The sequence below is a fragment of the Drosophila sulfurigaster genome, chromosome X (genome assembly GCF_023558435.1).
Source record: "Drosophila sulfurigaster albostrigata strain 15112-1811.04 chromosome X, ASM2355843v2, whole genome shotgun sequence".
NCBI lineage: Eukaryota > Metazoa > Arthropoda > Insecta > Diptera > Drosophilidae > Drosophila > Drosophila sulfurigaster.
Genome location: NC_084885.1, coordinates 19,587,721 through 19,599,387, shown reverse-complemented (window position 1 = coordinate 19,599,387; position 11,667 = coordinate 19,587,721). Strand labels below are relative to the sequence as shown.

General features: G+C 44.2%; 3 protein-coding genes across 3 annotated transcripts; 2 read left to right on the top strand and 1 right to left on the bottom strand.

The window, feature by feature from the left end:
* Positions 1-490: 490 nt before the first annotated feature.
* LOC133848469 (dehydrodolichyl diphosphate synthase complex subunit DHDDS) lies at positions 491-1,871 on the bottom strand. The gene is made up of 2 exons (XM_062284061.1): positions 1,093-1,871; positions 491-1,024 (listed from the first exon to the last, which is right to left on the bottom strand). Exons 1-2 carry the CDS (start codon positions 1,762-1,764, stop codon positions 779-781), a joined length of 918 nt encoding a protein of 305 aa, XP_062140045.1. The 5' UTR covers positions 1,765-1,871; the 3' UTR covers positions 491-778.
* A 691-nt stretch (positions 1,872-2,562) lies between these two features.
* Positions 2,563-3,579, top strand: LOC133847603 (small ribosomal subunit protein uS11A-like). Its single transcript, XM_062282763.1, has 3 exons — positions 2,563-2,587; positions 2,884-3,152; positions 3,226-3,579. The coding sequence occupies exons 2-3, from the start codon at positions 2,916-2,918 to the stop codon at positions 3,442-3,444; spliced, it is 456 nt and encodes a 151-aa protein (XP_062138747.1). The 5' UTR covers positions 2,563-2,587; positions 2,884-2,915; the 3' UTR covers positions 3,445-3,579.
* A 217-nt stretch (positions 3,580-3,796) lies between these two features.
* LOC133847602 (tRNA (32-2'-O)-methyltransferase regulator THADA) lies at positions 3,797-11,640 on the top strand. Its single transcript, XM_062282762.1, has 7 exons — positions 3,797-3,997; positions 4,067-4,226; positions 4,283-4,549; positions 4,603-5,426; positions 5,483-7,803; positions 7,873-8,040; positions 10,113-11,640. Exons 1-7 carry the CDS (start codon positions 3,889-3,891, stop codon positions 11,631-11,633), a joined length of 5,370 nt encoding a protein of 1,789 aa, XP_062138746.1. The 5' UTR covers positions 3,797-3,888; the 3' UTR covers positions 11,634-11,640.
* Positions 11,641-11,667: the final 27 nt, after the last annotated feature.

Below are 11,667 nucleotides of genomic sequence, written 5' to 3'. Positions count from 1 at the left end.
TTTGTGTTATCGTATTATTTTAACAACTCTCGACTACGATTGTGCCTTCTTCTTGACCTGGCAACCCTATACCATAATGATATTATTAGAATTTGATATTCAAAAATACATATAATTAAAATATGTTTTTAAAAATCGTATGCTAATAAAAACATAATTGAAAAAAGAGTATTTTTTTATATTACGTATTAAATTATCATTAAATGGTATTTCCATCTTTTTTTTATTTTGTGTATTAAAAATTTCTTAATAGATTTTTGTTTTTTTTCGAGTTTTAAATTTAATTTTTAATTTTCAATTTAGTTGGGGAATTTACTTTCTATCTCAATTCAATTAATTTTTTAAATTATCTTTAAAGTTAATGATGTACAAAGTCTGATTGACGTGTCACTAGGAGATTGGTAAAATAAATTAATGTAAGAGGAGAACACCCAAGACAATTAATAATTAGGGAATCATTCCAAAACACTTTTTAAGGTACAACAGCGAGTTTTTCGATTTTGATTTTATTATGGAATGGTGTTAAGGTATTTAAGATCTACAATTAATCTCTTAAGATAGCAAAGAGAAGAACGATTGACGAGTTATAGCTGTGAATACAAGCGGACAGACAGAAAGCCGGACGGAATGTACTGCTATAGAATAAAAGCGATCTAATGCTGATGATTGATGGCATTATTTACATACAATTAATTTATTTTCCCTATCACAACATTGAACATGCAATTATTAACAGTTGGCTTGACATCAATCTCAATCAATCAATCGAAATACTCAATCAATTGGAGGCCAAGGCAATAAGTAATTTTCGCCGATTCGCATCCAATTTGTGCAGAAACTTTTGTACGCGCAGACTATAGAAATCACTGGATTTGGCCAATTGAGCGCTGTGCAAACGCTGCTCACTTCTAAAGTCCTCGATGCGACTCCGATCCCGCTGATAGGCAATGATGCCGGCCATAAAGTTCCAAATGGTGATCTGTGGCCACAGCACTTGGGTAAAGTATAGCACGGAAGATTTTATCTTAAGCGAGCAAGAGAGAAAAGACGATGAGGATATGTTATAGAAGATGATTTTGTCAACTACTTTACCTGCCACATCATAAAGTCACTGAGTCGCGTCTCACCCGAGGTCCGAAACACCAAATCCGGTGGTGGCGAATGGCGAGTGTAGAGACATGCCTCCAACAGGCGCTCATTTATATCGGTGGGCAGCAGCGCATCCTCACCGTCGGGATTCTCCTCTGCCTGCAACACTGACTCCACCGCCTGTGTAATCTCATCCCGCGATGTGTAGGCAAAGGCGACATTCAGGAAGAGTTTATCATTGTGTTCCGTACGTAACATGGCGCTGGCAATCAAACGCTGCAAATCAGCCGGCAGTAACTCAATGTTGCCCAGCACACGTATCCGTATGCCATGCTCATCCAGTCGCTCGATCTCCGCCAGTAGTTTGGCAAATTTATCGCGTGCCAAGTTGAAGAGACCCTCGACCTCATCGCGGGAACGTTTAAAGTTCTCAATGCTAAAGGCAAACGTGGTTACCTCACGTATGCCCATGTCCAAGCACCATCGCAGCACATCCGCCAGCTTGGCAAAGCCCCGTGAATGGCCCTCGATCTTATCCAATTGCTTGGAGCGTGCGAATCTCCGGTTGCCGTCCATTACGAAGGCAATGTGATGGGGTATGTGGCCGGAGATTTGCAAGGCATTGAGTGCGAGCTTCTGCAGCCACGTATATTGATAGTCGGAGACCCACGACATGATTCCTTGTTTGGTTGTTAGTTTGTTAGGTTCTCAGGTTGTTCGATTGCTGCGTTGTTGTGGTGCTCGCTTCTTGTCTTGTGACTAGTGAGTACTGGCACAGTGGCATCCCCACACATCGATGAATCGATTATTTTACAAGTTTAAAAACATCGATGATTTATTTTTTGCAATATAATTAATTATAGTACTATTGCAATTATTCGTTTAAATGAATTGTGAATTTATAATTCTTAAAAAAGTAGCTTTTCTATATATCAACTTTATTTAGTTTGGATTACATTTTAATAAAGATTTCGATCTACGAAGTCAATTCGAATTCAGCGCAATTCTGACTGCCGGAATATATCGATAACTGGAGATTTGTTACGTGGCTCATATTGCATCATAAAAACGACTATGCAACACTAATAATATTCATGTAATTACATATTGCACATATCAATTTAAAAAACTTTTATCTATGAGCAACTATTAAAACAATTTCCTTAATCAGTTTTTGTCTACCTAAAAAACTATATTTAAGATGTGCTAAAAGAAATTAATTTATAAGCAAATTAATTATAAGCAAACTACCAAAATCGGCGTAAAGTAGAAAGACATAGGATATAGCGTTTATTGGATTGCACAAAGAAAATTTATTATTGTTTACTACAAAATATTCAAAATTTATTATCGATAGCCGTGGAACGAATTCTGCAGCCCTGTATTGCAGCCATGGGCTTTACATGACAGCTCGTGTAACTATTGTGAATAGGAGTGGCAACCCTCCTCTGACAGCTGCTACATAGCCTTCTTTTTTAATATCCGGTTCACGCAATTGGTTCGTGTTTTGACAGTCTCTTGTGATTTCTGAAATAAAAATACGTTTTTACGCCAAAAAAACCAAAACAAAAACATGAAACGCATAAAATGCATTAAGCAAATTGTATATATAATGCAATTGCAGCATAATTTTCTGTTTGTGAGCAGTGCACACCTCTTTTATTTTGTTTTGTTTTTTTTTGCAAGTGTGTGTGTGTGTGTTGTGTGCGTGTATTTGTACGAAGCTGCCATGTGCAGTAGCATAATGTGGAAAACAAATTGTTTGAACAACGCATTTCTTTCTTATTCACACAGTTTGCTGATCGTCAATAAACAGCTAGAGCATCATGGCACCCAGAAAGGCTAAAGTTCAGAAGGAGGAAGTGCAGGTCTCGCTCGGACCCCAGGTTCGTGACGGCGAGAACGTTTTCGGCGTTGCACACATCTATGCCAGCTTCAACGATACTTTCGTGCATGTTACCGATCTGTCCGGTCGTGAAACCATCGCACGTGTCACCGGCGGCATGAAGGTCAAGGCTGATCGTGATGAGGCTTCTCCCTACGCCGCCATGTTGGCTGCTCAGGTACGATTTCAGTGGCATTGTTATCGATAAACAAACATTGATGTAAACATTTTCTTCGTGCTATCCATTACAGGATGTTGCTGAGAGGTGCAAGGTGCTCGGCATTACGGCTCTGCACATCAAGTTGCGTGCCACTGGTGGCAACAAGACCAAGACACCCGGACCCGGTGCCCAATCCGCTCTGCGCGCTTTGGCTCGTTCATCGATGAAAATCGGTCGCATCGAGGATGTGACTCCTATTCCATCCGATTCCACACGCAGGAAGGGCGGTCGTCGTGGTCGCCGTCTGTAGATACCAACAACAACAGCAGCAGCAGCGACGCGCATCAATTGCATTTTTTTCATCTGTCTGTATATTGTTTGTAATAAATAACGGAACAACACACAAGATGTAAATGCGCTGATTACATACGTTAAATTAAAACAAGACTTTGTTTTTATTTTGAAATAAGATATATAAGCATAGGAGCCTTGCATTTTGGGATATTTAAATTGTTTCCTCGAGTTTTTATTATCAGCGCCATATTTTGAAATTACTTTTTTCGCACGCTTATTGCATGTTAACAGCGTACCATGGCTAATCCTATCGATTGTACGATAAATTCGCGTTATCGCAGGCACCGATACTTTTCGCGAGGTCTAGTCTATCGTTATCACACACATATGTGAGAAGTTGTCAACACGCGGCTAGTGGGCCGGCTTTTTGTTATTTTCATTTGGAACTTGCCGAAATAAAATGAATGACTTGAGTTTGCGCGTAACTGCGCTTAAATTATGCGCACATCCAAAACGTTTTGCCGAAATGCGTTCGGCGCCCGTGCGCATGCCAATAAAATGGCAAAATTGTAAGTACCTCAAATAATATTATTGTGTTATCGAATTTTATGAATTTCCAATTGTATGGTACGCCGCAGCTCAGGAGGATTATGTGCAGCAATTTGCGACAGCCACCACATGCAACGAGCAGATTACGGTAGTCAAGGTGATCTTTGGGAAAGCTGAATCATTTGCATTTCTTGCCGATTTGCTATTTGTTTGTCCCCTTAAGCATCCAGTGCGTGGCATTCTAAACAGGTGAGCGCACAAAGTTATCGATTGACTGCATTTTGAATTTGCATTTTGCATTGCAGACTCTTCTCGAGCAACGAGGTGAACAAACGCAATAATGCCACACATACCAAGGATGCCATGCTACGAGTGCTGCGCGATGCACTGCAGCAGCTGGCGGAGCAAATTGCTGACAGCAATATAAACATTGATATGCTGAATGATGTCCTTGTCTCTGTTGGAGCTTGTCTGCATAGTTTTGCCTTTGGCCGCGATGCGTTGGCCAAGGAGATTCACGCGTTTATTCCCTTGCTGCCCTGCGTCTTGAGGCGCTACTGGATTTCGATTAGGTATGATTGGCAGAAATAGATAGATCTGTAATATAACATGTTCTTTTCTGCAGCGAAGCAACTGTAGAGTTGTCGCCAACGCGACGCAATGAATTCTATTTGTTTATACAGAATCTGTTGCGATTCTATGTCAATTTCATGGTGGACCTCAAACAGTTTCTTGTGCCACAGCAGTGCGAACCGTTGCGTCTCATTAGCGAGCTGGCCGCAAGCGTGGCACGTCACTTGGACACGCCGTGGGATGTGCGTTCCATTGCCGGCTTGGCCATTGGACACAATGCTCGATTCTTCAACGATTTCGACGAGTATATGCGCAGTTGTCATGCGATCAGCGCTTTTGAGGAGCTGCCCATCAAAGCGGCCTCATTGCTGGTGCTGCAGAAGACCGATTATGTCGAGCGTGCAGTGCAGGCGTTGGAGATTTTGAAGAGCATCATCGATCAGGTCAATGCAGCCGGTGATGTGACCAATCTGCTTGTCTATATGTCCAAACATTTGCACACCTATTCGAAATCATTGTCGGGCATTGTGCTGCAGGATCGTCCGCTGGTCATCTACAATCTGATACTCGTGCTGCTGTTGAAATTCGCTCTGCAGCACATTGGCAGCAGCGTGGAGTCCATACGCCACATGGCCGCCAGTCTGTTGCAACAGGTGCTGATCCATGCCAAGGCGACGGGACAGACGAGCATCAAGCAACAGGTGTTCGCGCAGCTGGGACGCGAGCATATACCGCTGACCTCGTTGTGCCTCATTGTGCAGCAGCTGGTGGAGATAATGGGCACCAGAGATGTGCTATTCCATTGCCCAGCCGTGTTTCAAAAGATCTTTGTCTTCTACCTGGGACTCGATGACAATGTCAACGCATTGTACAAGTGTAAGTGCAGCAAACATCATTTGTACTTTGATTCTTCGAATGCATCTCTCTTGTAGCTATGATGACGGTCGCCCACAAGGAGGAGAACTTCAAGGACTGGTATAACATTTGGGTCGTGACGCTGCTGCGTCAGGCTCAACCGTATAACGAACGTCTCGCGGTAATTGAACGCCTCATCAAGAGCACCGTGGAGCTGGACGGTCAAGTGCTCGGCGAACTCTGTCAGTACAAGAATCTGACGCTCAGCACCAAACTGGCAGCGATGTCGACAGCACGTCGTCATGGCCAACAGCAAGCGGTTAAGCAGCTGCTCGGTGAACTCTCGATACAGATCAATCAGGCAATGATGGGCTTCGACGATAACACACGTCTGATGGCCTTGGCATTTGTGGTGGAGACGCCGCGTCTTAGTGAACCGTTCACACAATTCGAGATCGATGCCATCATGTGTTTTCTGCATCACAATTGCAACACGCCGAACGCTCACGTGCGGCAAATTGCACGCGGTCTGCTGCAGAAGGGTTTCAAGCGGCTCGAATTGAATCTGGCGCAGCAGCTGAAGGAGAAGGGCGGTGCGGAGCAGCTGCAGCATCAGCATCAGCCACACACTCATATGCTCAGCAAGTTCGTCAACGATTTGCTAACTCTTCTCTCGCTGAATCTGTTTCCCACTGCCAACTACGGACGGCGTTGGATATCGATGCAATTGATTGGCGATCTATTGGATATGCTCGAACGTCTGCGTCTGCAACAATTCTATCAATTGCCAGCGATTGCGTTGACCTATCTGGAGCATTGTCTGCGCGACAGCTACGAGCACAACAAGCTGTTGGCTGCCGGGATTTTGGCCAAATTGCAGCCATGCATACAACTGAAACCGTTGGACATAATGCAACATTTGGTGTCGCAACGTCCGCCCGATTCGGTGACGGGTGCGTATCAGCTGCAGGTCTATTGCCAGGCCCATCAAGTGGCTGTGGAGTTGCCCGAGGAGCTGTTGCAGCACGTTCGCGAATTGCCCGAGGTGCAGCCACGTTACTATCTGGTGTTGCAATGGTGTCTGCGCGAGTTGCGCGCAGGCATTGCGATGGCTGAGGTGGATCTGACGCAGGCGGCGCGACACAATCCGATGTATGGACTGCTCTTTGCCAGCCGGCATTTGCTGCAGCAGTTGAAGCTGACGGAGCTGGCCGAGGAGGCGTTGTGGCGTCAGTATATCAACGAGTTGCTCGAGGCCAGCATGGAAGTCAGCGAACTAATGCTGACGGTGGTGGCGAGCGAGTCACCCGAGGGACATGTGCCAACTGCAGAGACTGCAGAGGAGGAGGAGGAGGAGGATGAAGCAGAGGAGGAAGAGCAGCAACCAGAGGAGGAGGAGGAGGAGCAACAAGTGGAAGACACAGAGCAAGCAAGGGCAGCTGCAGAGGCCGCTGCCGCTGCTCACACGTTGACCTCACAGCTGGTGCTGTTGTGCGCCTGGCGCAGCATCAAGGAGGTGTCACTCATCACCGGCGAACTCGTGCACAATGCGCCACTGCAGCAGGAGCAACAGCAACAGCAACAGAAGCAACCACAACATCTGCTCAGTCAACAGCAGGTGGCACAAATTGGCGAACACTTTCTGCTGCTGCTGTCGGAGATCAAGCATCGCGGCGCCTTCGAGCAGGCCTATGTGGGATTCACGCTACTATGTCGCCGCTTCTGGCACAGCGATGAGCCGGCATTGAATCAGCTGCCACAACAATGGCTGGACGAGGCAATGGCCTTGGTGGCGGGCAGCGAAGGCGCCGGCGGCAACAAGATTTGCCCCACACGACGCAGCGCTGGCGTTCCCTACATGCTGCAGGCACTCATCTGCACCGAACTGAAGCTGGGCACGCACAACACCTTCAGTCGCAGCATGAAACTCCTTCTCGAGGTGTGTGAACGCCGTGAACCCGGCTCCGCTGCGTCCACGGCTCGCAGTCATGCGCTGAACATTATGCGTGCGCTGTTCCGTTGCAGCGAATTGTCGGAGCTGGTGGGCGAGTTCATTGGCCGCGGCGTCAGGTGTGCGTTGGAGAGTCTCGTGGCCAGCGAATGGGCCGAACGCAATTGCGCCACGTTGCTGTTGTCCGCCCTGATTGTGCGCATCTTTGGCGTGGAGCGGGCACGCAACGAAGTTGGCGATTTGCATTTGCGCAATCGCATGACCGGACGCATTTTCTTCACTCGCTATCCGGCGCTCTTCGATTACTTTCACACGGTGCTGGGTCAGGCGGCATCGCGACAATTCGTCCAGTCGACTGGCGGTCAAACTGTCCAGCTGGAGGCCATGCTGCAGTTCCTCAGTCGACTCTATCCCTCGGCACTGGAGGGCATCGAGAATACACTGAATGTAAGTGCTTGGTTTATCTTGTGTGTATTTCAGTTTTCTACAAATATGTTTTCTGATTTTTGTTTGCAGCTTAATGAATTTGTGCCCTTCCTGCAGCGCATCTGTTGTGTGCACGATTATATGACACGTGTGAGAGCCAGCCAGGTGTTGGCCAATTTTACCAGCATCAAGACGGCCAAGGAGCGAATTGCGCATATTCTAATGGTGCTCAACTTGAAGCATTTCAAGCACAAGCCGGTAAGACGCTGTCTCCTTCTCTTTCTCTCTACTATGTCTCTTTCTATTTCATGGCTGTCTCTAACTATATTCATTTATTTTGTTATAATTATTCTATTGCTGACTTTCAACGCAATGTGGAGTAATCAATTTTTAAGAACTCGCAATGAAATTACGCAAATTAGGCTTCAGCCTTCTTATTATTGTGAGATTTTTGTTCATTATGCAATTTTTGTGAGCTTATCTTGCATGCATGACTCCATATAACATTTTCTGTTAATATTTATTCTAATGCCTTCATTCACAGAAGTTTTTTTTTTGAGTTAGAGAAAGGAATCTTAAAGAATTCACGTTTAAAGATTTCAGCCTCTCAGCTCGTACCGTTTGTTAGTTTATACTGCCAACTTCCAAAGCAATGTTTATTTCAAATTGAAGTAGGAAATCTTAAAGAATTCTCGTTTAAATTATGTTAACTAGGTTTCAGCCTCCCAGCTTGTACCGCTATAAAATGTTAGTTCATTATGCCATTTTTATGAGCTTGTCTCGCATCAACGTTTATTTTTAGGTCTCTCTTCATATAGTATACCGTCAATTAACGTGTTGTATTAATATTTATTAAAATGTCAATTTCCAAAGCAATGTTTATTTAAAAGTTAAGAACAAAATCTCAAAGAATTCACGTTCAAGTTGTGTAAAATAGTTTTCAGCCTCCCAGCTATTACCGTTCGGGCTGCGCAATGTTAGTTTAGTATGCAATTTTTCTGAGCTTGTGTAGCAACAATGTCTTTATTGTTCTATCTGTATTGCCAAATTACTTATTTATTTTCATATTTATTAGAATACTTACCTTTAAAGCAATGTTTTTTTAAGATAAAGTTGGTATTTTAAAGAACTCACTATGTTTCAGCCTCCTAGCTCTTACCGTTTGGGTTCGGCAATGTTAGTTCAGTCAACAAATGAATCTTATAAATGAAGTAAGGTTTTTCCTATGACGATATTTAAACTTATGTTCAGCATCCACATCTACTCGAACTTGACTTCGTTTATGTGTTTATCTTCTAAAATGTATTTTGCAATAAGGCAAACTTTTTACATTATAATTCGACAACGGAAACAATACTTTGCTATAGGATTTTATAGTTTATATGTTTGTTTTTTTTTTATACCCGCTACCCATAGGGTAGAAGGGTATTATAACTTTGTGCCGGCAGGAAATGTATGTAACAGGTTGAAGGAGGTATCTCCGACCCTATAAAGTATATATATTCTTGATCAGCGTCAACAGCCGAGACGATATAGCCATGTCCGTCTGTCCGTCTGTGTGTCTGTCCGTCCGTCCGTATGAAACACTGGATCTCAGAGACTATAAGATATAGAGCTATAATTTTTCGACAGCATTTGTTATGTTTGCACACAGATCAAGTTTGTTTCAAATTTTTGCCACGTCCACTTCCGCCCCCGCAAATCAAAAAAATTGAATAACAAGCGTAATTTTAAAGCTCGAGTTGTGAATTTTGGGATATATAATAATAACTATAGTAGTTATGATTCCTGAAAATTTGGTTGCGATCAGATAAAAATTGTGGATGTTATTAAAGAAATACTTTTGTATGGGCAAAAACGCCTTCTGAGTCTGAGTTGCTTTGGCCGGCAATCTGGTATATTGTGCCGTCTATGGTTTATTATGAATGTGGTACTATATCGATATACCAAATATACCATTTGGCATATTTTTAGTATTTTGCAGTATATTCGGTATATTTTGAAAAAAATATCGCAAAATATATTGCTTTTATTCAAAATGGGTAGCGGGTATCTCACAGTCGAGTACACTCGACTGTAGCTTTCTTACTTGTTTTTATTTAAAAAGAAGCAGCTAAGATTAACAACTGATTAGCTTAACAATTTGAGAATCGCTGAGAAGGGATTTATTTTTAAAAAGTCAGTTCAAATACAAAGAAGATGCTTTTTGCAAGTTTTTTGTCATTCAACGTAATTTAGCTTTCTTTGTAGGAGTTTTTCACTTGCAATTTTCGGGGTACATTTTTAATTGCAGCACCTTACTAATATCTTATTTTTTTGCACTTCCACAGGAGACGACACTCTATGCCAAGGACTTGAATGCAGTTCATGGCCATCTGCTGCAGTTGCTGGAACTGTATTGGATTGTGTGGAAGGACAGCAAACTGATGTCTGCCATGCTGCACACAGTTGCCCAATTGGCGCTCGCCGTATTCGATGAGGATATTTATCTGTTCAACGCCGCGTTGAATGTGCTGATTGCCATACTACAAGATGCCAACGATGGGATGTCTATCAATGATAAATTGTTGGCACTGTTGCAGCGCATTTACGCACTGGATCATGCAACAGTTTATGAACGCTGCAATAGTTACACGATATCACCGAAGTTCTTTGAGGTCTATGGCCTCCATTTGCATCGGATCACACAGAATGCGGACGTCATACTCGAGCACATGGTTAAGACGCTGATGAAGCCCAAGGAGCAGCAACGTCCAGAGATGCAACAATTCGCCATCGATCTGTTTTTGCATCTACTCTCCGATCAGGCAAACAATGTGCGCTGCACACGTGGCATAATCGATAGCTTTGAGTTGAAGAACTTTCAATTCGATCCCGATGCTGTGGCCTATTGCAAGGCACTCGGACTCAAGGTGCGTATCGGACTCAATGTGCTTACCGGGCAATTGCGTCAGCGTCGCGAACTCATCGACTTTGCGCTGCAGCTGGCCAACGATGTGGCGAAGGAGCGCGGACATAGTCCGCAATTGGGGAGCACAGTTTACACGTTGCTCTCGCTATTGGGCGACGAACTGGAGCTGCCAATCACTGAGCTGTTGGAGCGTCGCAACTGCGACATTGAACCCGGTTTGGTGTTGTGCGTGACGCGTCAGGTTATGTTGGAGAATATACGAACGCTGGAGGGGGAAGAGTATCAGCAATTTTGGCTAAACATTTTACACTATGCACTGGACATCAGTGATCCCAAGCAGAAGCCATATCTGCGCTATAAGGCTGCCCAACTGACCGATCGCATTGGGATACACATTCGACAATTGTTCCCCACGGGCAATGTCCAAATTGTGGGCAACTATATACGTCTGGTCCTCCAGCTCCTGGTGGATGAGTCCGATCTGGTGCGAAATTGTGCTGCCGAAATGGTCGCCAGTAGTTGCGGGGAGTCGGATCAACCCACTGCCACATTCGCCATGCTGCCAACGACAGCGGAAATCTATTTCCTGAAACATGTGCTGCATAGTCTGAAGCAATTTGAGAACGATGGCACCTTCCTAATCGGCATATTCACCACGGCCGTCGAGCCATTTGTGAGCGCACAATTCTTGGATGGCCGTTTCCAAAAGGATAAGCCGGAGGAGAAGATTTCGGAAACGATGGAGGATACGGAAGTGTTTGAGAAACAGGATCCGAACATCTATTGTGAGGGACTCCGTGTTGCTTCGGTCATCTGTAATAATTTCCGTGACGTATTTGGTCAGAATAAGGAATTGATTTGCGCTTTCGATGCCCTCGATAAGCTCACCATGTGCGTCGGCAAAAATATTACGCCGTATATTCCACAGGTTTCAACGTAATCTTAATCATACCTCAAGGAGAGAGCTACAAAGA